This window comes from Strongylocentrotus purpuratus, unplaced genomic scaffold (assembly GCF_000002235.5).
Source record: "Strongylocentrotus purpuratus isolate Spur 01 unplaced genomic scaffold, Spur_5.0 spur5_scaffold_18, whole genome shotgun sequence".
NCBI classification, from domain to species: domain Eukaryota; kingdom Metazoa; phylum Echinodermata; class Echinoidea; order Camarodonta; family Strongylocentrotidae; genus Strongylocentrotus; species Strongylocentrotus purpuratus.
The window spans coordinates 1,306,114-1,333,649 of NW_022145603.1; the positions used below are offsets into that span (position 1 = coordinate 1,306,114).

The window sequence follows — 27,536 nt, forward strand, 5'->3', positions numbered from 1 at the left end:
GGGGGAACTGAACCCCCCCCCCTCCCCCACTGAGATGCTACTAGTTCATACCTTGACACTCTTTAGGGGATGAATTGTCGTATCCTGAATGACAGGTGCAGTTGTAGTCTCCAGGCAGGTTGAAACAGGTTGATATATCACGCGGGCATAGGTCCACATCAGATGCACATTCATCAAAATCTGATGAGTAACAAGAAATCTTTGTCAAATAACAGAATTGAAGTCAAAATTATAAATAAAAATGGCATAACAGTTGAAAGCAGATCTGATATTAACAAGTCGTTGTCATAGAACTGGGTTTAATGAGAACTTATCATTTGTTAAATTCAAGGATATTGTAAGGAGAATCTTTTTATTTGTAATGCTCTATCACATTGTTAAAATTCTCTCTCCCTCTCTCTCTCTCTCTCTCTCCGCCTCTCAATTCAATTCAATTCAAATTTTATTGTCCAATGATTGGAAATTTGTTTCGTTTGCATGTCAGTACAAGATTACAGATTATAATCATCACTCTTCCTTGTTTAAATGGCCATTTATAACAATTATAACTACCATAGTCAAAATATATTTTTTTTTGTCTGCCCTCACCCAGGTTTAGAAGGGCTGGTAAAACGTGACACATATCTGTTATGGACCTCCACCCCCATTTATAAAATAATCCTTGACCTCATTTTGCTCCCCTTGAAATCCTGGTACGGCCTGTCTAACATACCTGAACACGTTCCATTTTCAAGTTGAAAACCAGGCTCGCATGTGCAGTTGACAGATGCAGTGGAATCCATCAGGGCCTCATCACATTCACTTATCTCTGTGATAAGATGAAACAAAATTTTGGTATTGAAATATAAAAATGTCATGAAGAAAAACTTTCATGTTAAAGCTCCATTAAAATTTCTCCTAACATATGCAATACTAATGGTTATTGGAAATGAACCAATTATCACCTTTAATGGGTTATCCTCTCTCTCTCTCACATATTCCATAAAGTAAACACACTTATAATTTAAAAAAATGAACCAATCATTTAATCAGTCAATCAATGGAGAAATTTCTTTATGATATATTCAGTAAATGTTAATCCATGATATGTTTATGTTGATTTGTATTCAAGTTGTGGTTCAAAAATGTTTTGACTATTGATAAGTTAGGGGTAGGTTTACAGTTAAGATTTGGGTAAAGATTAGGATTACGGTTAATGTTACAAGAAATGATGAATTATCAATTAGGTCGTATGCTTACTTCCCTCTGACAAATGGAGTTGGGAAGTCCACCTTGAAATTAAGTTAGTTTTTATTAAAATCAGAATTACATTTAGGCTGAATGTATGATCAAAAATTTACTTCAGGGAAATATAATTTATTGAAGTTGTTTAGCATATGGCGAATGGGAGGGGACCTTGCAAGATACGTCACAGAGTTGCCGGTTATTGGCTCAAACTTTCACTTACGAATATCTTTCATTGTTCTGCTTATATTAAAACCAACTTAATATCAGGGTAAACTTTCCCTTTAAACATGTTATTATAAACCTTTGTCCGGAAGACAACTTTTTTAAATTTAAGAAACTTGTTTTTATGAGAGCGACTGTTCCAAAAAATCCTAAGACAACAGGTAAATATCATATACACGCACGCATACACACACACACGGGCCCACACCCTTACCATCAGCCTTGTTTCTCTTATAATTATTTACTTTTCAGAGATTGTTTGTCAGGAATTATTTTTATGTTTGTTTCTCTCTTTACATGGTCCAAAATACTGGTTAAGGGAGACAGTGGGGTATTAAATGAGAAAAAAAAAGAGTTTTACATTTCCTGGTTTAGTATGAAGTGGAAGCTTTCAAAATACCAATGTTATGGGATACAGGTATATATTTCTTTGTCTAATTAAGGATTAAGTAATTGATGTCAAGCACTATATCAACCGGAAGTTGAAATATTTACTCAAATATGGATGTGGTTATGGATCCGGAATGTACAATGACTAATTCATTATCATCTAATATCTTTGAAACAGGCATCAAGTGAGCATTTAATTCCTAAACATATTAACTTCTGCTTCACTTTCTTCTCCAGTCATCATTTAGGAGAAGCAACAAATTTTCTTTTCCATGGAATATTTAGTGCACACCTACTGATATTCTTCATACATTATAACGCCAACATTTATCATTTTCAAATCTAAAATGCTATAACTTAAAAACTATTCATTCAATTTTGTTCAAATTTGGAGGAAATGTTTATTTCAAGGAGAAAAATGTGTTGATGATGGTTTTTAAGAGTACCTATATGGTAAACAAAAATATTTCTGTTTTTCATGAGGTTTTCTGATTTTTCATGAGGTTTTCTGATTTTTTCAAATCACTTTTATCTCACTGTAAAAACAGCAGAATTTTTCAAAAAGCCATCATTAAATTCAAGTTATATAAACATACTATCTACCTTTAAATCCAACAAGTGATATACCTGTACACTTCTGAGTAGTAGTGGTTGCAGTTTTTATTTCTGAAAAATCTCTAATTGTTTTGTTTGGAAATCTCTCATTCCACTTTTATTATAGTTGAATGGCTTTGTGGTTGTTATTATCTTATTCTTCAGAGTAAAAGCTTTCAAACAGTATATAGTTTATAGGGGGTAGCTTCTATGCTTGACAAGATATTCTTAATCAATATAGGGTGCGTGATAACACGATATATTACCCCACTGCCACCCTTAAGTATCATTATTTTGCAGTTGTTTGTTTACTTACCGTCACAGGAACGTTGATCGATGGCAAGCATATAACCGGTGTTACACGAACACGTGTAAGAACCTAGATTGTTTTCACAATTCTGTTCACAGTCATTCGTATCGTTATCAGCACATTCATTGAAATCTAAAAAGAGACATGGTAAAAGATGAGATGAACCAGACTTTATAAGGACAATTTATATGAAAATGGCTTATCCCCTACTTGAATAATCCGTATCATACAATGCCTTTGCATTTGACAGAAGGAGATAATGTCCAACATTCGCTGCTAAACTCGTGAAAAAGAAACCAACACAATATTTTTTTACTGAGTATGATTGAATTTAAATCAAATTTATTTAAACTAACTTACTCTTAAAATGTCTTCTAAATGCATTCTTCTACAGTTTAGTGGCTTCTATTAAGATTACAGTGAAATATTAGCATTTGGGTCGAGCAGTCTACTCACAAGTTGCTTGTGTACCTTCACTATGAGAACATTTTATTTGTAATCTCTCTTTACAAAGGTAGTGTTGAAAGCCAAACTTTTAAATATAGTATACCCATAAAACAAAACAAAAACAGCAAGAAAAGAAAGGGGGAGAAAGAAGAATATGTATGATTGGCCCCTTTAAAACAAGCTCACCAAAGCAAGTGGTACCATCGCCTGAGAGCTCGGGTGGACAAGGGCCGCATGTGTACTCTTCGTCTGAAGACGGGGGCTCATCGAAGCAGATAACCCCCTCGTAGCAGGGCATACCCTCACATGAATCATAGTCTACATCACAATGATCACCCGACCAACCACCAGAACAGTTGCACATGACCACCTGTAAATACATTGTTATGAGTACATTCATGCTTATCATGTATATGTAAATGAATGTATATGTATATGTATATGAAAACGGAGCCAGAATCCGTGAAGGGGAAATTGATCAAAACAGCCAAGCATGGTATAAGTCTAGTCCAGATTTTGTCCATTTTTATATATTTGTATTTTTCAATCATCTTTTTCCTCCTCCATTACACGCATCCCACACAGATTGTGCGAAATTCACCCGTTGAAACACGAAAAGCAATTAGGACTGTCTCTGTTATAGTGTTGAGGGTGTGTTATTTTGTCAGGTGATTGTGGGTGTGACTTGGAAATAGTCCAGTTCGTGGATTTATAAGTGCAGTACCTTTTTACCTCATTTTCATAATAACCTGAGTTTATGTTTTAGTGGTCAGATGGATCATTTGAACCCCTCACGCCATAACAACTTGTAGATTTGCTCAGAAGGGAGGGGAGTGGGTTTAATAGGGAATTTACCACACGTTATAATCATAATATTCAGAGCATGTGTCGTATAACTAAAGGCTATACCAATATACTCACCGCAAATCCGTTGGCATTTAGATCCTGCCCCTCAGCTTGGTTGTCGAAGTCACACACGCCTTCGTTCTCACATCGGCAGATCAAGACCTTGTATGCCAGCGATGTCTCTGCTCCTCGGTTGTCCATCACAATGATCTCGATAGATGATACATTCAGGTCAGGTGGTGTCCAGGTCAAGATACCATCTTTATGAGGGAGACAGAGAGAGGGGAAACAGTGAGTGGGATGAGAGGGAGGAGAGAGGCAGAGAGGAGTCACAAAGAAAGTGAATTAAGGAGAGAAGGCATCAGAAAGATAAGGAGACGGAAGGGGGAAAGGGAAAGGAGAGATCAGTATAAGGTGCACTCATCAAAAGATCAATCTGCATATTTAGCATTGCGATTCATCGTTTGACAAATAATCAGTCTGATCTATCATCTTAAAGAGTATAATTTGTTATGATATTTTAAAAACAAGTTCATAAGCAATTCTTTTGTTCATACCTGAGCTGATATTGGCGCCATCTGGTGCTGTATCGTTGAAAGTAAAGAATACCTCATCATCTTCGTTAGGGTCATGTGCAGAAATCTCCAAGGTAACGGTCACGCCCACTTGCATGAAGAGAACCTCCCCTTCTTGTAAAGCATCTGTCTCGCTAGTCTCTACCACGTTGGTTACGTTCGGAGGAAAATTATCTATATGATTTCAAAAGTATAACAAAAATGCAGCCATATTTTAATCAATTAATATGTCACGATTAAGAAGGGAAAAAAAGGATAACTCGGGGCAAAAGCCCCGCGAAGCATTGAGAAAGTAATTATAAAAAAATAGTTCATAAAAGAAATGCGGGCTGCATAGCAGCGATGAAATAGGGTAAAACATTTACACACAGCTATCTCTATTTTCTTAATTTGTTTTCATCATTCACAAGATGTTATATTGACTCGTTACGTGGTTGATACAAAACTCCTCAAATTCCCTCTCATTTCATTACATTAACGACATTTACTTCACTCGCCGTGTTTATTTAAGTTTGTAATTTTTGCATGCAGTAACGTTTGTTAATATACAAATGTTGTGAATCAAGAAATATGTTTGAAATGCCATACTTGTTTTGAAACTTACAACCCTTTTCTCCCGCCGTTGAATGTTCTCATGAATCTTAATAGTAAACTGGATAGTCCCCTCCCCTATACACCGCGTACAATGAGATGTACAGTGTTCAAATAGTAAAGTTAGGATATTCTTTACGCTGTGTCCTTGATTTTATTTGAAATAACAACCAAAAATGGTATCGACCTGCGAAGAAAAGGAAAGTTTTTGATGAAGGCAGAAATTTTAAATTATATTGGTCTCTGAAGTATTTCTTCAAGGAAGAGAAAGGTTAACTACTTTTAATAGCTCACTTGTCACCACGAAATCAAACTAAAAAAGTAAGCCTGATTTTTTCCCCACTGATTTTGTTGTTTGCTTGTTTGTTATTGGAAAATTGCAGGTGTATGTACACATATTGCATGAGCGAGTGTGTGTGTGTGTGTGTGTTGGGGGGGGGGGGGGGTACTCACACATGAGGACATACGGGGTCGTGCCGCTCTAACGTGTTACTTTTTCACAAAAAATCCTTTTAACAAAAATACCATTAAAAATGGGTCCCTTTTTCAAAATTTTCGGGTGTTTGCCCTTAAACATTCCGAAAAATACCTGAAAATTGTGAAAAATGTGTATTTTTTCGAGACTAATGACTCCTAAGAATGGGTAGGGGTTTCGGGGCTTGAGCGGCACACCCCCGTCCAACCCAAATCTGAGTACCCTGAGGGGGGGGGGGGGGTGGGGTGGGGAGACTACCTACGTCCCGCCAGGTTATGTCGATCGATAACTGTGGCCCGCGAGCTTTAAAAGGTTGGCCACGGTGTTCTAAACACACTGACTTGGTCTAATTGTTCATTTGTTTGTTTGTTTTACATGACTGCTAAGCCGAAAGCATGTGTATGCTTGTTAGTAAGCAATCAGGGGACCAACAGCTTTAAATCCTCTCAGGTGGACCTAGTAATGAGGGTTAATGCCTTACCAAAGGGCACTAGCGCCATCGACTTGGTTTCAAACCCCGGACCTCCCGGCTACGAGACCACTGCTCTACCACTGAGCCATTGTGGCAATTTCATGCATTCTAACAGGGTTGATTACGAAACATCTCCTGATCTCCCCAAAAGTATCAAAACGGTGCAGCCTATTGCCACATCTCACCAAGGTTTAGGAGGTCATTGTCGAGTTGGTTCCCTGTGGTCATAGTTTGTTGACCCATCTCAGGACTCACGGCGAGGTAGTCGAACAGGCACGCCTCGTCCTCCCCGCAAGCCTCTCTTGCCGCCTCGGTTCGGTCGTTGTCGAGAGCGAGCAGCTCGTCTAAGAACATTGGTTTGTAGTCGCTAGGATTGTAGTAACTCCAATTCCCATCGTCGTATTCAAACAGCGATTCGTTTTCACTGATCATCCCTGAGAAGTAACAAAATCAATGTTAACAAATAGTTCATGGGAGATTAGTGAAGATACAGTATTCCTGACATGACTGGAGAATCTACATCATCACCATCATCATTAACATCATCATCATTATTATCATTATCATCATCATTATCACAATCATCATCATCATCATGATCATCACAATCATCATCAGATGAATTTCTCTACCGTCTTCCTAAAGAAAATCTATCAACCTCTTCCTTGGTGTTCCTTTCGTTTTCCTTTCTCTTTACTGCCCATCTAATCAGTTAGATGGAGAATATCATGCACAATTTAAAGTCCTACTGGATACGAATCCCCCCAAAATAGTGTTATTCGAGTTTGAGTTTGAGTTCGTTTATTCATTTAATTTTCATGAAAAACACAGCAAATGCAAATAAACATAAAAGTATATATACAAAGAATGTGCAGTTAATACAATAGCTTCAAATAAAATAGAAGAACAAAGGAAAAGCCCATGGTGGCCTTGAATAAAGAGTTCCCCGAATATTATAATTTATATTATTTATATTACTGAGCATATATCAGTTAAAGATATCACAAAATACAGCGATAAACACAATATAAAGACAAAAAACCTACAATATAGTATGAAATAATTTTAAAATTGGAGGGGGGGGCAAAAAGGTTTAGAGGTAAATTCATTATTTAAAAGAATCAGCTCACGCCAACACAATGAGCTTTCTACGTAAATACTTCTGAATTATTTTACTTTTGATTCCCTGTTAATATGAATTCATTACTGTAAGAGAGAGATTTATACATTACACCCTATACACTAGACCATGCCCACAAGTGTGAGAAGTCTGTCCTACATATATTTTAGCATTTATAGTGAAACAAAATCATTAAAAAAGCACACTGTACTCTTTATAAATTGTATACTACAATAGGATAAAGAAATACAAATGATAAAAGGCACGCTGACAAAATGCTGCCTCAAATTGTTACTCAACAATAGAAAACACACAACAAACACTGAGTTTATAATATTGAATACATTTAGGATTGATCTCAATAAACATTAAGACATGGTATGGCAATAAAACTCTTTTGAATACTTACATGACTGTCCAAACTGAAATATGTCTCTGTCTGTTAAATTTCTCTCAGGCAGATCCATTAATAATGTTCCATTTCTGAGCAGAAAATCATCTGATTTGTTCCCATTTACATTACCTGTTTCAACACAAAGAAAAAAAGTATCACATTTTTTTTTTTCATTGTTTCAATTTGTAAAACCTTAAAACTGAAATCATTCTGAGGACCTTTTGGTATTGCATGTTGAAAACGTACAGCAAAGTTTTCTGACACCCATATTGAAAAACAGATAAATGGACTTTCGGATTAAGGTTAGAGGCAATATGTTAGAAGCAGTAAAATGTTAGGGTATGAGATTAGGGAAAGGTTTAGAGTTACTTGTCAAGTAGATTTCTCTGCAGTTTTTCCCTATAAAAATATAGAGACGCCCTTTACATATACCTAACGAAAGCGCTTGAAAGATATAACGATTGAGGTCGTATTTTACAGACGTTCACAATGCTGAGTCAACAGCGATGACTTTCTAATCATACCGGGTACCCATGCTAAGAAAGCATGTGTACGCTTGCAAGCATCCAGGGTATCAATGGCTATTAGTCCTATCCGAGGGACCTACAGTGAGGTAATGAAGATTAATGCCATACTAAACGGCACTATAGCGCATCAATTGGTTTCGAATCACGGCCCTGCCCTTTACGAGACCACTGCTCTACCACAAAGCCATCACGCCTGGGTGGAGAGAAGCAATATAAATGATATAAGAATTTGTCCCTTGAAGACGAATGAGGTGGTCTGCCTGTTTTTTTTCAAAGGATCTTTGTTGTTAACGGAGAGATGGAGAGAGAAAAAGAGGCAGAGACAGAGGGAGAGAGAGAGAGAGCAAGAGAAGAGGGGGCAGAGCAAGAGAGGGAAAGGGAGACAGAGAGAGGGAGAGGGTGAAAGAGTAGAGAGAGATAGAGAGAGAGAGATGCATTGAGAATAAGGCATTCAATATTTCCAGCATAAATAAAATATATACCTGAAGGCTGAATAAATGGAAAATAAAGAACGTCTGGGAAGGAGGCTAGCATCATAGAAATAAGACTATTTGATATTGTAGCGGACTTTAAGATTAACCCTATATAGGTTTAATACACTACAAGGAATCAGATTTCCCATGTACGCAAACTATTGACATTCCTCTCCGATAAATATAACACGCCAAATTAGGCATTTTATCATATTTTTGGTGATTGTATATGATATGTTATAATTTTTGAAGAAGGTGATAAAATCAAATATGAAATGACAGCAACAAAATTAAAAGGGAAAATTGAGCCACTGGAAATTGAATGTGGGTCGCCAGAACGGGAGGCAAGTGTTTTAACAAATAGACCAAAATATTTCCCATATACTTTACATGCAAAGCTGACAAACGGCCTTGGCATACTCGCAATTTTAACTTTCAATTGAAAATTTCGACATGATCCCAATCAATATCATCATTTTTCCATAAATATGCTGACATCATAATATGCAAATTCATATTTTGAGTTCAAGGCCAATATTATGTCATGATATACTTAATGTCGAAATTAGACATGAAATTATATTTCTGACTCATACTCTATTCAAATATAAAGAACCCTATGGATGTTCGACTGCAAGCAGTCAAAATGATGCCTCCGGCAATGAGCGATTTTACAAACAAAAACAGAAGCTAGTTTAAAAATTCAAATTTGAGTGTAATCCATTCTCAGAATATTGTGATTAAAAGCTATTTTCATATACGTGTATGACCCTTTGAACTTTGACCTCATGACAGTAAAATCTTATCAGTTCATTGGCTCTGCAAGATACATACATGACCCATGTTTGGCGGTAATCCATTAATCGGTTCTTGTGAGAACGCGATCACAAACTATTTTTGCATACATAATGAACCCTGTGATCTTTGACCTTTGACCTCGTACCCCTTAATCTTATCACTTCATTAGCTCTGCAAGATACATACATGACCCAAGTTTGGCGGTAATTCATCAATCGGTTCTTGAGATAACGCGATCACAAGAACGGGACGTACGGACGGATGGACAACCAGAAAACATAATGCCTCCAGCTACTTTGTAGCGGAGGCATAAAAATTGATTCTATGTTGCAAACGGCCATGACGAATGATGATGCTCGCGTGCAAAATTTTGAAATGCTTAAAATTGCCTGAAACGTACTTTCATTTGATTAAAAAGTGATTTTGAGCATTTCAACATTTCGCAAGCAGTCCAGCACTGACGCGCGCGTTTATTGACCTTAAATTGACCGGACAGAAATTTACCTTGATCATGATAAATATGTTTGAGAAATGACTTTCCGTAATGAAGATATGGTCATGACTTGATTTTCTGAAAATTTCACAAAATGGCGCCTGGTAGACGTCACAATGACCTGATGAACTTGAAAATGTTGGAGACACATCTTATGACAATGACCTATGACTGTTCAAGCAAATGCGGAGAAATAAATAAAAATAAATAGAAGACAATTCTGACGAAATCAATAGGTGATCTGTCGAATATGACATACCACCTAATAAATAAAAAAACAAAGAAAATTCTGACAAAATCAATAGGTGGTCTGTCGATGACAGACCACCTAACCTAATGCAGATCGAATGGGTACCGGTAGGAAGGAATTCCTTAAAATGCTGTGAGCGTCGAAATCGGCAGCCTAGCATAGCCGGGTAATGTTGGAGCGCCTTGAGGACCTTGCAAGGTCGATACGTGCGCTATATAAGAATCCAATATTATTATTATTATTATTAACAAATATAGGAATAATAATAATAAAGAAATAAAGAAAGAAAATCTGATGTAATAAAAAAAATGCCTTACCGAGCAGACCCCTCCCGGTTCCGTTCTGCGCATACTCAGAAGGGACCATGACACCCAGATCTAAGAGGCCGTTCTTGAAGGTCACGGTGAAGGACGAACTGGGATAGCCTTCTGGTTGGAACAGCGCTGTGACCTTAATCTCACCTTCAGAGACAGTGTCGTTCTCCGCGGATAGGATGAAGGTTGGATCCGGTGAGTCGATACCATCTATATTATTGAGAATGGATGCATTTGGTATTTAGTTCAAAGTCCCAAGATGGATAGGATGGAATTCGAATTAAATGAGCAAAAGTGCTCTGAATGTGAGAGGAAAGGGTAGTTTGATTTATATTTAAGATAGAGGATGGGATGAAAATTGAATAATCCAGATCGAATGCATCTGCATTTTTCTGATCCATTTGACTTGTTTTTAATTTAATCCTAAATGCTCAAAGCCGGATAGGATGAATGCCGTATCAACTATTAAATAAAATCCATAATTTCATGTACTGTATGTGAACAAATACATTTACATTTCATCAACAAAATACATTTGGGTTCTAAATACCAATCTGGGTTGATAATGATATCAGTTAGGAGATGTTCATTTCCGTACCAGCGATGGAACAGCTTCAAAGAATGAACGACTGTCACATCCTCGCTAAGAACATCCAGAACATAGATGAGGCGATCTGTTTAACTCGCCAAGGCGATGTGTTAAGGATGAGATCGCGAGAAGCGACGTTGTCAAAACTCACCAAGGCGATATATGTTTAAGACGAGAATGCGAGTATTTAAAACTGACACGGCACCTTGTTTGAATCGAGAAGGCAAGGAGGCAACTTGGTGAGTTCTCACCAGCTGCCTTCTCGGCTTAAACAAGGCGATTTGGCGACTTTTGACAACTCGCTTTCTCCATTGACTTTAACGAGGCGCGTTGGCGAGATGATACAACGTGCCTTGACGAGTTAAACAAATCGCCTCTCCACTGCTCGTTTAACCCTATTTAGCCCGGGCTATTTTGAAACTGCATAGTCGGGGGGGGGGGGGGCTTCTAGAACCCTCCCCTACGATCTCGGCCGTGAAACGACCGATCGTCGCAAAAATTTGCATACATGTCAAGTGAAGTGTATATAATACTATGGTAATTTTAATTTTTTGAAAAATTCACTCATTTGCATATTTATGGTAATTTATGCAAATAAGGTCATCAAATTCACATTTTTGCCCATAAATCAGACATTATTCATATTTAAGCATTCTTTCTCACTACATATATTTTTTAGACCATTAGAAATAATAATACAACACAAAAAAATGAAAAAGCAGGGTTATTCCTTATGTTATCTATTGTTTTGATAATTTCTCATGTATTTCTTTGTTTCTTTAACTTATGTATTTCATTGTTTTTGTTGTTTTATTTCATTTCCAACTATAATTCATCTATTTTGACCCCAAAATAAACACCTAAACTATAAACAAGACCAAATAACCAATGTTTTATCTCTTTATTTGAAAAATGATATTTCCATATGTTTTGTACACAAATCACAAAAATGAGCGATTTTCGGGCTGACATGCAAAGACAAAAGGACACGTGACTTTGTAATGGTAGGTCCGATTGTCGAGAAATTTCCTTCAAAACATGTGCAAGACTCGAAAGAAAAAAGTCACAAATATCAGTGCAAGATTTTTTTGCGTTAAAAAATTATCGCGAAAAATTCTAAAGCCCCCCCCCCCCCCCCCCTCTGGACTAGATAGGGTTAAGTTTTTGTAGATGTTATATTAAATCTAAAAGTCAATTATGTAAACTTACCCTCTAGGAATTCCGTCATATTGATGGTAGTACCATTAATTAGAATACTCATTTCTGTCCTGTTATAATTCAGCTGAAATTCGACCTATCACAAATATGGCAAAACAAACATTGAATTGAAATTAAACAGTATTTATCACAAATTCAAATGGTGACCTAAGAGCTGTATTGTATGTATTTTGCAAAGTAAATGACCCAATCTTTAAACAAAATATGTATGTAGAAGGAGAGGGGAGAGAAGGGTGAGAGGAGACAATGATATAGTAGCGGATGGCATGAGTTTTGTCATCTGTGTGCAACAGGCTTTAGGATTAGGTTTAAGGTTAAGGAATTATGTATATTCTGGTAAATTTAGTTAGTGAAGGATTTACCAACATGTGACTGTTGCAGCTCTGTAGAATTTCCTAGACTAACCAAAATCCTAATTTAGACCCTAAATCGCACACTGCACCCTTACCACAACTCTGCACCTTTGATGAAAACAAATCTGAAGTACTTGTCGCAAGAACAGAATCACCTGACCGATGGGCTATCGCCGGTGGTACATGCCATCAGTTCCAGCTAGGAGATTCATTCTGCCGGGATTAAGTACAAATCGCCTGCGACACCGGCAGAACCACCTACCTTAGTGATGTCTTGTGTTGCAGCGAACCCTGTGAAGACTGTCCCATGTTCCACAGGCATGCTGTTGTTAAACGCCTTACCAGTTCTGGATTGCAGTATGAACGGGTCACCATGACTGTAAGACATCGTGGTGTATTCCCCAAGACCATTGAAGGTGTACTTCCTACCGTCAAGGGTATTGATGTGCGGGTCGCCCCAAAACCATCCTGAAATGTTAAGAATCGAGATGGCGCGATCAAACTTCTTATTGCATTGTGAACAAAGTAGAAGCAACTGCATACTATGGGATCACCAAACCCAACATGATTTTTTTTTCAAAGCAATCCCTCCAATAATCAAACAGAGGTAGGCCTACCGGTAAACGCAAATGCGCTCTAATTAGGAAACACAATGTTTTGGGGTCTCGTCACTTGACTTAATAAAATAATTAGATAATGTACTGTTTTTATTTCATTTTGCATTGGTATTTGATTCAAGATCTTTGTCAGAATGATGTAACCCCTACCAGCCTTCTTACTGGGGCCATTTCAGGGCGCTTGTTCAGAAACGTATTCAAAATTTGACCCGTAACTCCGGATCTGAGACATTACGGTAGATAACTCATAGATAAGCGGGTTGCCGTGAAACCTGTAAAAAGGTGTTTACTAATATCAATGTTTATCTGAAAAATACTCCAAAAATAACAAGAAAGTTGGCTTTTTATTAACACGGCAGCGAGGGGAAAAGCTCGATTAATTCCAATGAAACCGCTCGCGGAGAGTCTAGTCTGAAGTGCCTGTACTGAATATGACTTGTGTTGTCCATGTACCGTACTCTGTGTTGTTGGTACGTGGCCGAGGGCATGTATATTATGTTCACGCTCTCTGTGCCATGGTGTCGCATATAATATCATACTGCCGTCACTGTTTATTGCATAAGACATCTATTTTGTTTTCTTGTTTTCCTTTAGATGTCTTTCATCGTTTCCTTCTCTAGATCTACACGTTAAGTACAATTCCCTTTATAATACACTGCACTGTTAGTACTCCGATTTAGTCTAGTCTAGACTCTTTGCGAGCGGTTTCATTGGAATTAATCTAGAAATTCCCCTCGCTGCCGTGTAAAAAAAAAATACTCTACCGTGGGTAAAAATGTTTCCCAGCTCAATCACTGTCAACTCACCACTAAGAAACTGGGACCAAATGTCCGGATTTCTGTTTGGACTTGGAGGGAAATTGATTTTTCTGTCATTTTTGGTTTTAAAAACAGCATTGTTTACTATTATTATTATTATTAAATCGGCGCCTTCAACTGCAACTCAAGTGTAATCGCTTGAGTTTTCGGAGACGGACTTAGATACCTAGCTAAGTATCTCAAGTAGTATGGTGGTGGCAACCAAAAAAAAACACAAAAAAACAAAATCAGAAAAAACACCAACATTCAAGAATTCAAAAACAAACAAACAAGCCTGGGAGTGTACTCGATTACCTCATTACACGGTAATGCACAGCCTTAATTTCTATGTGAATTGTGTCTGTATATGCACCTTATCAAAACATATTGGCCTATCTAATTATCAATTTGATATAATAATGCTAGGAGTTGAAAACAAATATGTTGCTATGTATGGATATCAAACCAAACAAAACAATGATGTGCATATATATGAGTACAACTGTAAGATAATTAGATTATGATTATTAATTATTTGTTTAGAAATACCCTAGACATAATCTTACCGAACCATGGCCGTCTATATCCCCAGCAGTGAGATCTTGGACGACGACTTTCGTAAAGGTTACAGAAATTCCCTCCAGCCAGACCACAGCAGAAGAAACGGGGTAGGACGTCCCTCTCTGAATAAATGAAAACGAGTTTAGAAAAGGAGATCATTAAGAAAGGGCAAAAAGAGATTGAGAAAGAAGACAGAGAGAGAAAGAAGAGAGCGAGAGAGGGAGAAAGAGACAAAAGAGAAAAAGAGAGATGGAGGGGGGGGAGGGACAGAAAGAGAGGGGCGTGCATGTGAGATAACAATTAGCAAATTGAATAGTGGCCGAATGTCCCAGAGTTTGTTTTGTACAGTTGTCCAATTACGTTTTATTACTAAAACAAACGCTCAGAAGAAAAAAACAAGGAAATATCAAAATTTTAATTTTACGTTTTTATTACTATTGGCATTAAATAAGTAAATGCTTTTAGGGGATGTTTCAAATGAATTGATTATCATAACACATCTAACACACATGGAAACATAAAAGACAGAGAACCAGACGTCACCCTTGTAGAAATTGTTTCCATTTAAAAGCCCACGTCACAGATTAGCAAGCCTTCAATAAATTATCTCAAAATTAAACTGTAAGAGCAAGATGAGTTTATGAAAGTATGTACACAATCTAAGATGACTCTGTGGTTTATTCTCTATGATTAAGGAATGAAGGCCCAATTTGTACACAACAAATGGGGTTGAATTAAACACTGCCAGTTGAAAAATGCAAACTTGAAAAATAAAAATGACTGTCTTTTTGCGAATAATGAACATTTTGCCACTTTATTATAAGGAAAGTTTTGGGTTATGATTTTTACACCATTTTGAGATGTTCACCTTGCATATCCCTGCAACCAGTAGCGTACGCAGGATTTTTCCAAGGGGGGGGGGGGGGGGGGGGTAAGGTCACCTTTTTAGGTAAAAAAAAGAAGAAAAAAAAGGGGGGGTCTCTAAAATACACAAATAAACAATCTCAAAGGGGATGGGGGGGTTTAACCCCCACCCCCCCCCCCCCCCCGCGTATGGGCCTACCTGCAACGCCTTTCAATGTAACGTTAGTGAATTGGAATCACAGGAATTTAGGTGTACTCACCAATCCAAGAATAATAGTAATCAAGGGAATAATAGTAATAAGAGAAGAATCGACGATTGGAGGGCATGACTGCTTGGTAGTGACTGGCCCTATAACCCCTGCTCAAAGCAGACTGATCGTATGTACAACGGTATCCACCACCACCAAATGAGGGCCATCTAGGCTGGTAACAGGTCGTTCCTCTTCCATCTGTTAACAGAATGCAGAGAGGAAACATGGTTAATGAAATGCACAGTGGTCTATGCTCCCCGCCCCTCCGTATCATTCGCTAAAAATAGAAGATTATCCACGTAACTTAGATCTATCCAATCCAAGGTGTTTGGGTGTCAACACCCCCCCCCCCCCCCACACACACCCGTTCAGAAGTTTTGGCTACGATAGTAGTTAAAAGAAGTCGGGTACTGGTCATGTGACTAAATTAGGAAAGAAACTGTATGAAGGAAACAATTGAAAAGTTTGATTGTGTAGTTGACATAATGATACGTTGAGGTATTGGAATGATCTGAATGAAAAGGAATTGAAATAGAAATGAAAATTTAAATTAAGTATTTTATATTTCATTCAAAAATTTGCCCGGCACTAACGTCCTTTCGATAGACGGTCCTGGGTTTTGATCCTTCATTGTATGGTGTTTACATCCATGTACAAGTATTTTTATTGACATTTGTCCCTCTCGGCACATGTGTAAATGGACATACCTGGCAATGCTGATGTAATTATAATTACAGGGGCCGTTATGATTATTATAAAGGGACATTAAAACAATGCTGCTCACCGTAGTTATAACTCTGCAGGCCATAGCTGTAGCCATAATTAAACCCGTATCCGTAACCATATCCGTAGGAGGGATAGTTGCATCGAGTAAACCTTCGATCGATCCTGGCCTGCCAGCGGGTGCAAGGACATGGCTGTGCCCACCGTGCATATGATATCTTTGAGAGATCATCCAGGTACCAATCTTGACAGTAACGGCGGGGGTTGACGTACCAGTCAGGATTTGTGTCAAGACGATAGATGTCTCTCCCCTGTACGTATGAGCAAAACATGGTTTGAACTACGGTGTGATCCATGTAATTATTATTATTATTATTATCATGATTATTATCTTGGTTGTATAATATAGCAGGGCTCTTGTAATTTGTAATAAGCTTCAATAATTTGTTATGATTTATTTCACTATTAAGGTGGGGGGGGGGGGGGGATGACGTAAAAGCTACCCTAAAATAACGACATTCCTAATTATATTCAGGGAAATGTTAATTACTATGAGACCAGTGTAATTCTAAGATCAGAGCAATAGCTGACGTAGCGCATAGTATAGTGATTCTACTTTCTACCTAATATTGTTTATTCATATCTCATCATTTTAGGTAAGAGACATAATTACCGTCCAAACATAACGATATTACTAACTTATTCAAGTTAATAGTCCTTACAGTTTGCTTAACAATTGATTGCGTGTCGTAAAGCAAGGCTGTTCTTATTGTAAAAATCTTTACTGTCTAATTACTCATGATTTATGTTGTTACATGTAGGTAAGGGACGTGACAGCCGTCCTGACATGACGATATTCTTTACTACAAGTATATTCAAGGAAACAGTCCTTACCATGAGACCGGTGTTGCCAATCCTGAGATCAGGGCGATAGCTTGTGTACCGTATAGCAGGATAGTTTCCCTGGTAGATATTCAGTCTATCATGTTTGATGTTGTAACCAATCCTAGCAGGTATAACCTTAGAGTACGGATCCCACTGAAAGCTTCCTTGTTCATACATCGTCAAGACACCGCTTCTTCTGCCGTCAGTAAAGAGAATTGCTTGGTAGGTATTGGTCTGAAGGAGGGAAGAGTGTACATAAGGTTGTAAGTATTAATACTGCTCTTCCTGCGGGTCCTGCAATTATTATTCCCCCAGCATTGTCAGATAAAAATTAAATACAAGTGGAAAGAAGGATACAAATGTGTTCAAAACACCTTAATTATCTGAGGATGTAAGAAAAGAGCTAGCAACCTATGCAATTATTGAACCCGGGACATCTCGTATGAATCTAAAATTATTTTAATATACCACGATGTTCCAAAGAGGAAAGAAACTTGGAACAGATTGTAGTGGATCATCAACACAAAAGCAGTGACTTCACCAAGTATTGTATAATCATGATACGTGATAAAATAAGTACACAGATAGGAGGACATGGGGGAGGAGGTTGCGAGGGAGGGGGTGGGGGTTATAAGACAGAAAGGAGAGGGAGTAATTCGAATCTGCCCTCTAATGTTGGATACGCCGACGTGTTAGATGTGAAATTCACCTCCTGTCCTGCGATTGATCCTGGAGTCTGCACATCAACCCACGTGACCTTAAGAATGAAGTTGATTCCATTGATGAACTGGGAGGACTCTAATCCTGCCGGAAGTGACGGAGCTCCATACAGTCTTTCTTTCACTGCTGCAAGCAGAGCAGCAGAGTTTCCATACTAGTAAAACAAAACATCATAATAGTTATAATGACGATGCAGACAATAATAACAATAATAACAAGAAGTATGTTTGATAACAATGATAATAGTAATGAATTAAAACAACAATAATAATAATAATAATAAAAACAATAATAACAATATTAATACCTCATATTAATCCTGGATTTTTTACACATGGAGACGTCCCACTTTGTGCATTTTAGAATAATCACTGCGAAAGTGATCGATGTGCTTCATGAATATATTTTTGTTTGTCCTCTTGAGTATAATATTTACATCTGTGTATCAGAGAATGCGTACACACCGACTAGATGGGTTTTTAAAAAGTTGGTTCAAATTACCCTTATCTGCCTATATGCGCAGATTGTAGTTACGGACTTGCTAATACCTTAGTCACACCTATAGGAGGCCAGCACCAGGCCGACTATAGTCCGAACAAGACATTACATTACCTCGAATGGGAAATAAACGATCGGTATACAGTCGGTTTGGAGGTGGGACGAAAGTATACGAATGCTCACCTGGTAGTAGATCTTAGGGTTACCCCGGTAGAGGTCAACCGGGGCACCAAATACCGCAATGGCAGGGTCTGCATAGAGCTGATCGAAGAAACTGAACGTAGACGGGTTGATGTATTTGGAAAGTGTATAACTGCGTGGAGAGTAGGTCGAAAAATGGATCATTCCTGTCGATGTGAACTGTACGAGTAAGGCAAAGAGAAAATATATCTTGTGTGTGAGTGGGTGACATCAAGATTATGCTCTTCATTAACAACAACAAAGAAGATGTACACAAAGAAGGGGTGAACATGCTCAGAAAAAAGAAGCCTTCTTTTTCTTTCGATAATAACAGTTATTCATATTACCTTGGTCACACCATTAAACCGATCCCGTATCGAATCCGAACCGATTGTTTTTTGGCCATTAATGGCAATGCAATATTTTGTTCGGTCTGTTGTCGGTGTGACTGAGGTATGAATGAGTACTGAGTTGTGGGATTAACCGCACTTTGCTATCAAAGCTCTCTGCTACAAAGGCCTTACTGAAAGGAAGCCCATGGCTAAATGTCCTATCTTAATCTCTAAAAAAAGACCCTACAATTATCTTTTTGAATGAGATGGTTATGTAAATGTAGTGCTTTACATTAGTGTTACTAAGAACTTAGAAATACAAAATTAAAGAATGAAGCAGCATTGAATAGCTGAAATAATAATGAAAGAGGTTGATGATAAAAATACCAATTTTTGTTTACGCAGGAAAGCCTCATAAGCATCGATGCTAATATTTATTAGGGCCCTGCAAGTATGATTAAATGTCTTGCCAAAGGATGCTAGTGCCGGGATTGGATTCGAACCCTCAACCCTTGGATTTCAGAGTCAAGTGAATGAACCACTATACCAGGACACATCGATATTGAATGCTGAATGTAAAACTTACAGTGATGTAGTTGTATAGCCGGCCGGAGCTGATAGGAAACCCCGTATCAAGTCTTGTAGTGTACCAAGCAAGAACGTTGTATTGAAAGTAACTCAGTGACCGGTCGGGGTAAGAGCCGTAGTCAATGTAGATACGCTCTAAACAATGCATTCAAATAAAAATTTGAATATTTATCTAAATATATGAACTGTCCATTGATGAATTGATGAACATACACGAATGAGCAGTACAAACGCCTAAGCATGTGAAAATTGATTTCAAAAGGCAATGAATTTGATAAAGATGACGAGAAAAAACAACCCATTTTGACAGATTAATCTTTACTTGACGGATTACAGAAAAATCGAGTCAAAAGTGGTATCTTCAATTCGATTAATGACGGCGAGGGAAAGAGTTACCTCATTTGTGAAACTATAAGTCAATAAATCCAACTTTGTAAATGGACTGAATATTTCTCTCAAAGTTCAAAGCTTTTCCAAAATATGGCCTTTGAAAAAGAAAAAGAAAACATTTTTTTGGAAAAAAGATAATTTAATCTCAAATCTTAACGAGTGTGCTCCTGATTGATCAAAAATAACAGAAAGCAAGTGATTTGTTCATTTTGGGTTGAAATCAATAAAAAAAAATGACGCATAACTTACCTTTCCATTGGAATGCGTTGCAAAACATTTTATCGCCCAAATGAGATTCGCTATGATCACAATGACGTATGCTAGTTTCAAAGTATCCTTAAACAGAATCTTTATCAACTGAGATCGTTGTTGGAATCCCTATATCAAATCTGCTCTTTTTAAATGACCATGCACTCCTATGAATCATGTGTCTACTCGAAATCAAAAGGAGGGTAGTTTCTCTCAATTCCTAACAAGAATGCGAAACATCCTCGAACTGTATTTCGAAATGCATGCATAAATGTGTCTTACAGATTTTACGCCAATTATATGATGCATATTTCACGCATGAGTGATTAAAATGAATTTGAAGAGAGGAAATCAACAAATTATTTGGCGGACGGTATCTTAGTCCGTGGGCCAGAGGGGGCTACCGTGCACCCCCCCCCCTATGATCCTACTTCTTGGGTGTCATTTTGTTCATTGGGATCCATAATATCAGAAAAAAGATGTTCCCAAGAAAAAACTGTTTTTTTGCTCCTTATTTAAAGTGTTTTGCACACTTTCTTAGGGTTTGTGAATTATGTGCTTACATTTTACCCAATTTCTCAGCAGATATAACTCTAATCTCCACCACATTTATAAAAGATCTTCGTAAACAATACAACAATAGGTAACCAACATTATTTTATTTTATTTTATTGTCTTTAATTGTTAATGACGTCATAAATTTGCATATATTTTGATATGCAAATTTCTGCCTCAAAACCTATCAAAATTATCTAAAAGTTGTATTTTGTCTGCTATTATCATGAAATAAGTTTTCAAACCCTCTAATTTGGTGTAAAATTATTCATTGATATGTTATCTGATGTTTCCTGCAAAAAAAAAATGCAGTCAACTCTTGTTGACATTGTTGTTTCCCATTATTTGTTATGTAAACATACAGTTTTCCGTTTATTGTACATTTTCTTAGGGTTTGTGAATTATGTGCTTACATTTTACCCTGTTTCTCAGCAGATATAAGACAAATCGCCAAGGAACTTTCTTTGGTTCATGTACGTGCTACTGAGGATACTGTGCTATTTGAAGATTCAACTGTCTCATTGTTAGAAATCTCCAGCAGCATAATCCCATGGGCTGTGTGGACAGAGCCAGAACCACCTAAGTTGAAATGTATTGGTTGAAATCGTCAACGTCTGAATGGAAGACTGATGGCTCCATGTGATGGCGGACTACCTGTCCAGATAGAATACCGAAAGTCTACTGTGCTATGGCAGATTCAAGCTCAAGTGAAAATAAATAGCTTTCTGAATGAACAAGCCAATTCAGGAATGTGATCAATTGAGCACTGCGTAAGAGATGTCTCAGAGTCATCCATACCAGTATATGCTTGGACATTTTCCACTTTCCATTTGTGGCTGCCCTAGATATTTCTTGTCCTAGAGATATGACAAGTTTTGTTACTCTTTGTGACGGTCGAGATGGATTTCCACTCAACAAATGGTTCAGAAACTTCTCTTGCTCAGTGGGAATCTGGTCAACTGTGGGCTATTTCCGTTGTTCTCTGTTTAGCTACTTCATCGTATTTGCCACTTCTCCATTAATCTGGCTTTTAGTTCGCCACATATTTCTACCGACAGTTCTTGTGATTTCTTGCTTCTGCAGCAAACAGATCAACTTCCAGGATTCTCAAAAGTAGGTCTTCATCACCCCCTCTCTTTGCAACATCTACAACATTTTGCCACCCACCAAAATCTAACATTGGTGTACTTTCTGAGATACAATCAGGATTGAGAATGACTTCACCAATTGACGATTTGGGTGGACGGGATGTTGAAGGTATATGGCATCAGATAAGATCTCTGACAGTCGATTGAGATTCTTGGTAAAAAGTTGGTAGCACTCCCGATGCTAACCGTGCACATCTGAAATGTCTTCAAGAATGAGGATGTATGCTTCTTCCATTGCTCATTGTGTCAAGTCAGTTGAAGTTCGTGAAATTGTACCCCGTTTGTTTATTCATTTGTATAAACAACAAAACTATATTGTAGCATATAATGGGATTAATGACCAACTGCTGAAAAAATTTGCTTTTTCTGATCCCCCCTCTTCAGGCTGATACTATAACAGGAAACAATGATGTATGTGGTAAATTACTGTATTTGATTTAGTTTGATGTTAACAGGCTAGCCCCAATAGTAATTGAAATACTGCTTGTTGAGCTTTTGTTTTTTTAAACAGGAACTTTAATTGAATGTACATTATAGAATGTATTAATCGTAATATGCGGGAGAGGGGGGGGGGGGTGGGGGATACGAGTTGACTGATACTGAACAAAATTTGCAGGAAACATCAGATAACATATCAATGAATAATTTTACACCAAATTAGGGGGTTTGAAAACTTGTTTCATGATAATAGCAGACAAAATACAACTTTTAGGTGATTTTGACAGGTTTTGAGACAGAAATTTGCATATTAAAAATATGCAAATTTATGACGTCATTAATAATTGAAGACAATAAAATAAATTAAAATAATTTTGTCTTCCTGTTGTTGTATGATTTACTAAAATTGTTCATTAATTTGATGGAGGTTAGACATATATCTGCTGAGAAACGGTAAAATGGAAGCACATAATTCACAAACCATAAGAAAATGTACAATACACGGAAAACTGATATGTTTACACATAACAAATAATGGTAAAAAACAATGTCTACATGAGTTGACTAATTTTTTTTTTGCAGCAAACATCAGATAACATATCAATGAATAATTTTACACCAAATTAGGGGGTTTGAAAACTTATTTCATGATAATAGCAGACAACATACAACTTTCTGGTGATTTTGACAGGTTTTGAGGCAGAAATTTGCATATCAAAATATATGCAAATTTTTGACGTCATTACCAACTGAAGACAATAAAATAAAATAAAATAATTTCGTCTACCTAATATTGAATAGTTTACAAAGATCGTTTATAAATTTGGTAGAGGTTTGACTTATATCTGCTGAGAAACAGGATAAAATGTAAGCACATAATTCACAAACCCTAAGAAAATGTACAATACACGGAAAACTGATATGTTTACATAACAAATAATGGTAAAAAAACAATGTCAAAAAGAGTTGACTGATTTTTTTTGCAAGAAACGTCAGATACCTTCACACGTAGTCCCAGTCCAGCCATCAGCACAGACACAAGTAAAGGTGTTGTCTCCATCAGTGCAAACTCCTTCATTCTTACAAGGAACGGCAAAACATTCGTCGGTATCTGTGCCAAATGAGTTCCAAAGATAAAGAATGCGATAAAAGTGAAAAGAAAATAATTCCCATTACTAGATGTTTTCTCCATTTCTTTCCATGTTCACCCTTGATTTTTTTTTTAAACAGCAAGGAGTCATTGCAATACTAAAAAACTGTTTAATAGAGTGTGTATAGGCATGTTATCGGATTCGACATTTTAGCTTACCCTCACACGTAGTCCCAGTCCAGCCATCAGCACAGACACAAGTAAAGGTGTTGTCTCCATCAGTGCAAACTCCTTCATTCTTACAAGGAACGGCAAAACATTCGTCGGTATCTGTGCCAAATGAGTTCCAAAGATAAAGAATGTGATAAAAGTGAAAAGAAAATAATTCCCATTTTGACAGATTTTTCATTATTTGGGGGAAAATAGGAAAATATAATATGATATGATATTTTTAAATTTAAAGCAATGACTGTAGAGGAACAGTTTAGTTTATGTATAAAACAACTGAAAAGTTATCAAATGAGATAAATTAACTGAAGGCCTCCTTTAAAATTCGTATTCATTTAAAAATCGTAGCATGAGATAGAAAATATTTTTTGGTTAAAATCAAATTTTGGAATAAACATCAATGTGCTCCTGCAAGGTAAAAAAGGAAAGGAAAACATAACATCTTTCATTTGGGATGAGAAAAGAATGTCCTTTGCAAGGTCTAAGTTTGAAGACACCTAAAATAAGAAAGATCAATCTTAATGATTAGGATTAAATTAACTACTCTTATCTTCCCTTAATTTTAAAAAGATTGTTGTGGGAAATACAATATGAAAACTGCTCTTTAAATGACCATGCACTCTTATTATCCATGTGTCTACTTAAAATCAAAAGAAGTATAGTTTCTCTCATTACAGCTCCAACATTTCAGACACCCTCGCTTCTTTTGGCCGTACTTTTACTTCTGTTCACTCTCAATTTAAAATAGGCTTCTAAGATTTTCCTCTCCAATGACTACATGTCTTCTCCGTTTCTTTCCTTGTTCACCTTTGATTTTTTTTTAAGAACAGCAAGGAGGCATTGCAATACTTAAAAACTGTTTAATAGAGTGTATATAGGCATGTTCTCTGATTCGAATTTTTAGCTTACCTTCACACGTAGTCCCAGTCCAGCCATCAGCACAGACACAAGTAAAGGTGTTGTCTCCATCAGTGCAAACTCCTTCATTCTTACAAGGAACGGCAAAACATTCGTCGGTATCTGTGCCAAATGAGTTCCAAAGATAAAGAATGCGATAAAAGTGAAAAGAAAATAATTCCCATTACTAGATGTTTTCTCCATTTCTTTCCATGTTCACCCTTGATCTCTTTTTTTAAGAGCAAGGAGTCATTGCAATACTAAAAAACTGTTTAATAGAGTGTGTATAGGCATGTTATCGGATTCGACTTTTTAGCTTACCCTCACACGTAGTCCCAGTCCAGCCATCAGCACAGACACAAGTAAAGGTGTTGTCTCCATCAGTGCAAACTCCTTCATTCTTACAAGGAACGGCAAAACATTCGTCGGTATCTGTGCCAAATGAGTTCCAAAGAAAAAGAATGCGATAAAAGTAAAAAGAAAATAATTCCCATTACTAGATGTTTTCTCAATTTCTTTCCATGTTCACCCTTGATCTCTTTTTTTAAGAGCAAGGAGTCATTGCAATACTAAAAAACTGTTTAATAGAGTGTGTATAGGCATGTTATCGGATTCGACTTTTTAGCTTACCCTCACACGTAGTCCCCGTCAAGCCATCAGCACAGACACAAGTAAAGGTGTTTTCTCCATCAGTGCAAACTCCTTCATTCTTACAAGGAACGGCAAAACATTCGTCGGTATCTGTGCCAAATGAGTTCCAAAGATAAAGAATGTGATAAAAGTGAAAAGAAAATAATTCCCATTTTGACAGATTTTTCATTATTTGGGGGAAAATAGGAAAATATAATATGATCTCATATTTTTAAATTCAAAGCAATGACTGTAGAGGAACAGTTTAGTTCATGTATAAAACAACTAAAAAGTTATCAAATGAGATAAATTAACTGAAGGCCTCCTTTAAAATTCGTATTCATTTCAAAATCGTAGCATGAGATAGAAAATATTTTTTAGTTCAAATCAAATTTTGGAATAAACATCAATGTGCTCCTGCAAGGTAAAAAAGGAAAGGAAAACATAACATCTTTCATTTGGGATGAGAAAAGAATGTCCTTTGCAAGGTCTAAGTTTAAAGACACCTAAAATAAAAAAGATCAATCTTGATGATTAGGATGAAATTAGCTACTCTTATCTTCCCCTAATTTTAAAAAGATTGTTGTGGGAAATACAATATGAAAACTGCTCTTTAAATGACCATGCACTCTTATTATCCATGTGTCTACTTAAAATCAAAAGAAGTATAGTTTCTCTCATTACAGCTCCAACATTTAAGATACCCTCGCTTCTTTTGGCCGTTCTTTTACTTCTGTTTACTCTCAATTTAAAATAGACTTCTAAGATTTTCCTCTCCAATTACTACATGTCTTCTCCGTTTCTTTCCTTGTTCACCTTTGATTTTTGTTTAAGAAGAGCAAGGAGGCATTGCAATACTAAAAAACTGTTTAATAGAGTGTATATAGGCATGTTCTCTGATTCGACTTTTTAGCTTACCTTCACACGTAGTCCCAGTCCAGCCATCAGCACAGACACAAGTAAAGGTGTTGTCTCCATCAGTGCAAACTCCTTCATTCTTACAAGGAACGGCAAAACATTCGTCGGTATCTGTGCCAAATGAGTTCCAAAGATAAAGAATGCGATAAAAGTAAAAAGAAAATAATTCCCATTACTAGATGTTTTCTCAATTTCTTTCCATGTTCACCCTTGATCTCTTTTTTTAAGAGCAAGGAATCATTGCAATACTAAACAACTGTTTAATAGAGTGTGTATAGGCATGTTATCGGATTCGACTTTTTAGCTTACCCTCACACGTAGTCCCCGTCCAGCCATCAGCACAGACACAAGTAAAGGTGTTGTCTCCATCAGTGCAAACTCCTTCATTCTTACAAGGAACGTCAAAACATTCGTCGGTATCTGTGCCAAATGAGTTCCAAAGATAAAGAATGTGATGAAAGTGAAAAGAAAATAATTCCCATTTTGACAGATTTTTCATTATTTGGGGGAAAATATGAAAATATAATATGATCTGATATTTTTAAATTCAAAGCAATGACTGTAGAGGAACGGTTTAGTTCATGTATAAAACAACTAAAAAGTTATCAAATGAGATAAATTAACTGAAGGCCTCCTTTAAAATTCGTATTCATTTCAAAATCGTAGCATGAGATAGAAAATATTTTTTGGTTCAAATCAAATTTTGGAATAAACATCAATGTGCTCCTGCAAGGTAAAAAAAGGAAAGGAAAACATAACATCTTTCATTTGGGATGAGAAAAGAATGTCCTTTGCAAGGTCTAAGTTTGAAGACACCTAAAATAAAAAAGATCAATCTTAATAATTAGGATGAAATTAACTACTCTTATCTTCCCCTAATTTTAAAAAGATTGTTGTGGGAAATACAATATGAAAACTGCTCTTTAAATGACCATGCACTCTTATTATCCATGTGTCTACTTAAAATCAAAAGAAGTATAGTTTCTCTCATTACAGCTCCAACATTTCAGACACCCTCGCTTCTTTTGGCCGTACTTTTACTTCTGTTTACTCTCAATTTAAAATAGACTTCTAAGATTTTCCTCTCCAATTACTACATGTCTTCTCCGTTTCTTTCCTTGTTCACCTTTGATTTTTGTTTAAGAAGAGCAATGAGGCATTGCAATACTAAAAAACTGTTTAATAGAGTGTATATAGGCATGTTCTCTGATTCGACTTTTAAGCTTACCTTCACACGTAGTCCCAGTCCAGCCATCAGCACAGACACAAGTAAAGGTGTTGTCTCCATCAGTGCAAACT

General features: G+C 36.8%; 2 protein-coding genes across 2 annotated transcripts in view; both read right to left on the reverse strand.

The window, feature by feature from the left end:
* The window catches only part of LOC105440818 (protein eyes shut homolog), an 82,483-nt gene extending 64,201 nt beyond the window's left edge, over positions 1-18,282 (reverse strand). Inside the window, exons 1-16 of the mRNA XM_030989022.1 lie at positions 18,086-18,282; positions 17,386-17,610; positions 16,553-16,802; positions 15,778-15,966; positions 14,659-14,775; positions 12,941-13,146; positions 12,317-12,401; positions 10,522-10,728; positions 7,679-7,792; positions 6,335-6,583; positions 4,594-4,785; positions 4,112-4,296; positions 3,377-3,560; positions 2,750-2,875; positions 713-808; positions 52-180 (exon numbers count right to left, since the gene is read on the reverse strand). Of these exons, the coding sequence (XP_030844882.1) occupies positions 52-180; positions 713-808; positions 2,750-2,875; positions 3,377-3,560; positions 4,112-4,296; positions 4,594-4,785; positions 6,335-6,583; positions 7,679-7,792; positions 10,522-10,728; positions 12,317-12,401; positions 12,941-13,146; positions 14,659-14,775; positions 15,778-15,966; positions 16,553-16,802; positions 17,386-17,553 (2,497 nt within the window). The 5' untranslated portion in view covers positions 17,554-17,610; positions 18,086-18,282. The remainder of the gene's footprint in view (positions 1-51; positions 181-712; positions 809-2,749; positions 2,876-3,376; positions 3,561-4,111; positions 4,297-4,593; positions 4,786-6,334; positions 6,584-7,678; positions 7,793-10,521; positions 10,729-12,316; positions 12,402-12,940; positions 13,147-14,658; positions 14,776-15,777; positions 15,967-16,552; positions 16,803-17,385; positions 17,611-18,085) is intronic.
* A 3,826-nt stretch (positions 18,283-22,108) lies between these two features.
* On the reverse strand, positions 22,109-25,117 carry LOC115925457. Its single transcript, XM_030989339.1, has 5 exons — positions 25,011-25,117; positions 24,702-24,812; positions 23,784-23,894; positions 23,466-23,585; positions 22,109-22,231 (listed from the first exon to the last, which is right to left on the reverse strand). The coding sequence occupies exons 1-5, from the start codon at positions 25,086-25,088 to the stop codon at positions 22,109-22,111; spliced, it is 543 nt and encodes a 180-aa protein (XP_030845199.1). The 5' UTR covers positions 25,089-25,117.
* Between the last annotated feature and the right edge of the window lie 2,419 nt (positions 25,118-27,536).

Bases quoted from the DNA above. Each gene is read 5' to 3' on its own strand.
- LOC115925457 (XM_030989339.1), bottom strand. From the start codon at position 25,088: ATGAAGGAGTTTGCACTGATGGAGACAACACCTTTACTTGTGTCTGTG. The intron at 23,895-24,701 runs GTAAGCTAAAAA...CATTTGGCACAG, and splicing joins GACTGGGACTACGTGTGAAG to ATACCGACGAATGTTTTGCC. The intron at 22,232-23,465 runs GTTTCTTGCAAA...AAGACATTTCAG, and splicing joins TACGTGTGAAGGTATCTGAC to ATGTGCACGGTTAGCATCGG.